We start from the raw sequence: 5,959 nt of genomic DNA, 5'->3' as shown, positions 1-5,959 counted from the left end.
AGTATCAAAATACCGTATTTGCATACTATTATTCATTCTTATTCATGAACATTACTCAAGGTTATCGATCGAAGAGCAGTATTAGCAATACAATTGTGGCACTCAGGATCAGCAATAAAACAAGTTATTTAAATTCTTACATTTACTGATTATTCTTTTTAATACATTGAGAAGATTACTGTAGGAAGACAATTATACATTCTGACATCAAGTTGGTAACACTAAATTTTATTACTTAAAAAAATACTATATTAACCTATTTCTGTTCGAAGTGCTGTTAATACATTTTGGAACTACAGAACAAATACAATCGTATAAAGAAATATTTAGAAAAAAATATGTAATACTCTACCGTATATATATTTGGTCTAGGAATTAATTCGTGCGGTTGGTACGCACACATTGAAGCTGTAGTACAAACACAAAATACATAAATACCTTAAGAAAAATATTGTCCATCGCTAGCCACCACTTTCGCCCATCTGTCAGGCAATGTACGGATTCCGTGGCGAAAGAAGTCCTCATCCTTGGAAGCGATCCAGTCAGAGACCCATGTTTCGATATCTTCTGAAGAAGTAAACCGCTGTCCAATCAAATCGTTGTTCATGCAATCGAACAAGTAGTAGTCCGAAGGAGCAACGTCTGGTGAATGCGGCGGGTGGGGTAAAACTTCCCATCCGACATTTTCTAAATAGGTTTTGACCGATTTTGCGACATGTGGGCGAGCGTTATCATGTTGAACAATAAGTTTATCATGTCTGTTCTCCCATTCTGGTCGTGTTCTGGCCAGAGCTTGCTTCAAACGCATTAATTGTCGTCGATAACGTTCTCCATTCATAGTTTCACCCGGTTGCAGCAGCTCATAGTACACCACACCTTTCATATCCCAACATATGCACAGCATAACCTTTGCACAGTGAATATCTCGTTTTGGTTGTGATGGACCTGGTTCACCTGGTTTCACCCAGGCCTTTTTTCGTTTAGGGTTCTCGTAATGGATCCACTTCTCATCACCCATAATAATTCGATGCAGAAACCCCTTTCTGCTCTGTCGTTGAAGCAGCAATTCGCAAATGGTTTTTCGTCTTTCAACGTCTCTGTCTTTCAATTCATGTGGAACCCAATGTGACATCTTTTGAATCATTCCCATGGCTTTCAAGCGTTTGGAGACTGTTGTTTGATCAACACCTAATGCTGCTGCAAGTTGTTCCTGCGTTTGACATGAATCCTGCTCGAGCAATGCTGTCAATTCTTCGTCTTGAAATTTTTTTGGCTGTCCAGCTCGCTCTTGGTCTGCCAAGCCGAAATCACCACTTCTAAACCGTGCAAACCACTTCTGACACGTTCGCTCAGCTAGAGCATGATCACCATACACTTCCACCAAAATACGACGACTTTCAGTCGCACTTTTCTGCATGTTAAAGTAATGCAGCAGGACACCCCGCAAAAACACTTTATCAGGCACAAATTGCGCCATGTTCACTTAACTACAAACTGGTGTTGTTGACGCTTTAATCCACTGCCCTATACTACGAACGATACGCGATGACAGGGGTTTGCAACACATGTGTGGATACACGGAACTGTGGGACGCTCCGTTCGTTGCGCCATCTCTTGTCCACCCGCACGAATTAATTCCTAGACCAATATATATATATATATATATATATATATATATATATATATATATATATATATATATATATATATATATATATATATATATATATATATATATATATATAATATATATTCTTCAAATTTGGATCTTTTAAAAATAAACCTTGCACTCTACAGACTTAAATAAGAATAAACACCAATACAACAGCAGAAATTAAAGAGTAAGGTTCTTGTCCTTTCTTATAATACACTATATGAACAAGAAACAAGGTAGGCCAATGTGGCAATTGGTGTATAACGAATTACCAAATGACACTTGTTACTAAGTAAAACATATGAATAAATGTAAACATATGATTAACCACTCTTTTTAATTACTAGTAGGAGCTATATGGTACATCTTTAATATAGAACGATGCACTTTTTTTTCTGCACGGTACTTTCTTCTGTTGATTTATTAAGTATATTTAGTAAGTCTAGCCATTATTGCAATCACTTTATTTTTGCTTGCAGGTAACTCACTGTTTTTCCATCCTGAGGTGTTTTGCACTTTCCCGTAAACGAAAACTGAGCTCCAAGTACCCCAAAATCACTTACTGCATTTTAACCCTTACGTAGCTATTCAATTTGATAGTGGACGGCTAATAAGATACGTAGGAATTATAAAAAATAAGTGTTTTCTGGAATATTCGGGCTCAATTTTCTTTTAGATAACAGTATAGAACATCATAGGATGGAAAAATAGAGAGTTTTCAGAAAGCACAAATTAAGTGACTGTCATCATGGTTCCCGAGAAGGATGAAATAGTTAAGATACCTAACAAACGGAAGGAAGTATGGCGGTACATGGCAAGTTCATTGTTTTATACACAATTTCTACTTTATATTCTTCCTGTTCTGTAAAGGAACAAAGAACAAATTTGTGTCACGTACAAATTTGTACAAAAATTAAGATGAGATATTGTAAGATACTGTCAATCACTACTTATTTGAAATTTACATATCTAACGTACACAACAATGTTTTATATTATATCTATACGTATCAAACTCATATTGTAGTACATTCCTTGTACCCAAGGCATGAAAAACTATGAAAATACATATAGTCTTCAAAGGAAATGGAACTGACTGACTTGCACCACGATCACTTTCAGCCCTACATACAGAGGGTGTAAATTAATTCGGTGTCATGAATTTATGTGATGATTTCTTACATGAAATGAAAAAAAATAATCGAAAAAACATGGATCCTAAAACTCCTCCCTTCAGAGTTACTTTCGAAACCATGTTTATTCACTTTTTCATTCATTTCGTGTAAGGAATCACCTACTAAATTTAAGACAATGAATTAATTTGCATATATACACAAAGCTACAAAGTTTACATATAATACTTTTACTCATAATGAGATACTCGAGCAATGTAGTTTTTCTTTATAATACATCCAAAAGATAATTTACTGACAATTGTTTCAAGCCTAGAACAAAGCCGACTGATAGTGATCTTGTTTAGTTTTAGAACATGTTTAGCCTTAGAACATGTGGCTGTAAACGAGGTCAAATGCATTATCAACTGGACTTTCTCTACTGTAACCCAGAACTTTGATATGTGAATACGGCATTACTTGATTAATTAATTAGCTTTGAATTCACTTGAAAGAAAATGATATTGTTTTAATATATTTCTCGCTAATAGATCCTTATTTAGAAACCAAGTTCTCAGCCCATTATTGAAAACTCTGCATATTCGGATGGAAAAGAAAAAATAAATCTTGCATATAGCACTGAAGACAAGAGGCGTAACAATGAATTTGTAGCACGTAAAATATCACACAAAACTTAGTTTTGTGTTTCACATATTCACGACAAAATAATACAAACAAAGAAATTAAACTGTCGCCACACTGTACAACTTTGTCAGAAGGAAAAAAAAAAGTGTTTCTGCTATACGAAAGTCTTCCTCAGGCATTTTCACTTCTATGCCGTAATATCCATTACTTTTCGCTCTTTACAACCATCTTTGCTGAGCTTGCACATTTATATCGATTGCTTCTATTTTTACTATTTTTCTACGGTTTTTACCAAAGTTGTAAATTATAGAGCTTAATAAAAGTAAAAATTTTACTTTTAAAAGCCAGATAATAAAATAAACAAATATAAATCCTGGATATTTCGTCTCGTAATTCCAGACATAGTCGTGAAGAGGTAAGAAAAGGGTGTGGCTGGTAACTATTTCTATATTGGTGTAACCAGGCAATGTGTGAAATGCTAGGGTCTGACTTATCGTCACTAGCATTTCACGTATTGCCTGATCACACCAGTATAGAAATAGTTACCAGCCACACCCTTTTCTTACCTCCTCAGGACTATGTCTGGCGTCACCAAACGAAATATCCAGGATTTAGATGCGTATATTTTACTATTGCATACTATGATTCTATTCCAAATCACTAATATCTGAAGCTGAAGTGTGTGCCAATGGAATACAAACAAATTTGTCTTTTCCGATTCGTGGATTGCCAGGAGATTTTATCAGAGGTATTAGAACGCACTTCCTAGCACCTTTTACTTCAAATGTTGCTAATTTGGACGATACACCATGAACTATAAATATGCCTAAATGAGATGACATACAAGGATAAATTTTAAAAAATCTTGAAGATTGGCAAATCGTTGACCAATTATGATTATATCATTCTTCGTTCTTACAAAGTTTCTCACAAACACAACTGTCTTCGAAGGGAGAATAAGTGCACTGTCTCTCATAGATGAAATACACACGGTAAAACTACCGACAGTAAGTTGTTTGTACTGTAGAACACCGTCAGGCAATCCCTGCACTAGAAGTCCAGACGAATGCTGTTTTCGTAAAGTTACGTTCACATCATTTTCTATCGGTTTACTAGACATCTCCTCACACTCACGTAACCTATTTAGTAATTGTTCCAGAGGAGAATGCGGAGACCTGATATACTTTTTTAACTTCTGAAGGTAGTTTTCAAAAGGAAAGGCACTAAAGTTGTCTAACGAGCCGTAAAACATCATTTGGGATGTGTATTAATGAATGTACATTATAAACTAGAATTTCTTCGCCATATCTCTTAATACAATTTCTTACGAAGTTTTTCATTAAAATTTCGGCATAGTTGCACGTTTCATCATTTACATGCTGTTGCGATAATACATATGTGGCAACGAACAAGAGTAAGAAATGTTCGTATAAGTCCGGTATTAGTACAAACGACAGAACCACTGGTCCCACGTAAAGCAAAAATTGTCGGAATTCTGTTGCCTTCCAGCGATCAAAATGCTTTAAACTTCAAGAACGTCTTGCAAATTCCCTCGGAATATAAGCCGCTGCGGTTTCGATCAGTTCTGAAAGCAATTTAACACTAACTGTTGGTAAACGAACTTTCAAAGGTCCTCTTAGCCAAATATTTATTAATCTACGAACAACTCCTAGCAGAATCAGATGCATATAATCTAGCGGATATTGTGCAACAACATCAAATGGCAGCTCCATAAAAGGAGATATACCGGTATGATGGTCTTCCTGCAACTGAGTTCTGAAGGTCTCATCATTTCGAAGAGGAGCATCGATGTCATCGAAAATTATCCGCGACTTATATACACCTTCTACTGTGCATTTCTCGCATGCGAAACGCGCATTATGAGATTTTATGCATTTTAAAAATGCACGTGCCGGTGCATCGCAAACGAACAGACACTTTTCAATATCAATCCTGTACCTATCTCCTTCCACGCTTATTCCAGTATCTATAATAATTTTAATTTCTCGCACAAAATCAGACAAATACTCAGTTACGTTCTTTGGTTTACTGTCACCGCAAAACACAGACACTACAAATGGCATGGGTATTGAAGATTCATTTATAATACACAGCATGGGCCAGAACTGTTTTGAGGTACTTTTGCCTAGCGGTAAGCCATCGACATTTATTTTCAGTGAAAATTGGTGTAACTGGGTTTTTCAAGCCACTTTTAATTGAATTTTCAATTCCATGACATAATCCCACATAAAAGTATTTGTCCCCTGCAATTTCTCTTATTAACACCAATGTCAATGATCCGGATTTCAACAAAGTTCTGCAGTCTATAGGCAATTCCTCATGACCGTGATATCCCAATATGGATAATAACTCATTTATACTATTGTATATTAAATTATTCTTGACAGCCCAATATATTAGGTCTTTTGGCAAAGAATTGACAATTGTGTTCGGTATAGCATAACCAGACGAATGACTTAAGGATGAATCACTATCTTCTGCAACGACAGCACGGTTCACATCACACGAAGCTACATTATAATCACTGC

General features: G+C 35.8%; 1 protein-coding gene across 1 annotated transcript; it reads right to left on the bottom strand.

Moving 5' to 3' along the window:
• Positions 1 to 4,939: 4,939 nt before the first annotated feature.
• Positions 4,940 to 5,494, bottom strand: LOC145661629 (uncharacterized). The gene has a single exon (XM_081726949.1). The coding sequence runs from the start codon at positions 5,492 to 5,494 to the stop codon at positions 4,940 to 4,942; it is 555 nt and encodes a 184-aa protein (XP_081583075.1).
• Between the last annotated feature and the right edge of the window lie 465 nt (positions 5,495 to 5,959).

Source organism: Thermobia domestica, chromosome 10 (genome assembly GCF_964235325.1).
Source record: "Thermobia domestica chromosome 10, izTheDome1.hap1.1, whole genome shotgun sequence".
Classification (NCBI taxonomy): Eukaryota; Metazoa; Arthropoda; class Insecta; order Zygentoma; family Lepismatidae; genus Thermobia; species Thermobia domestica.
This window is presented reverse-complemented; position numbering and strand designations above follow the sequence as displayed.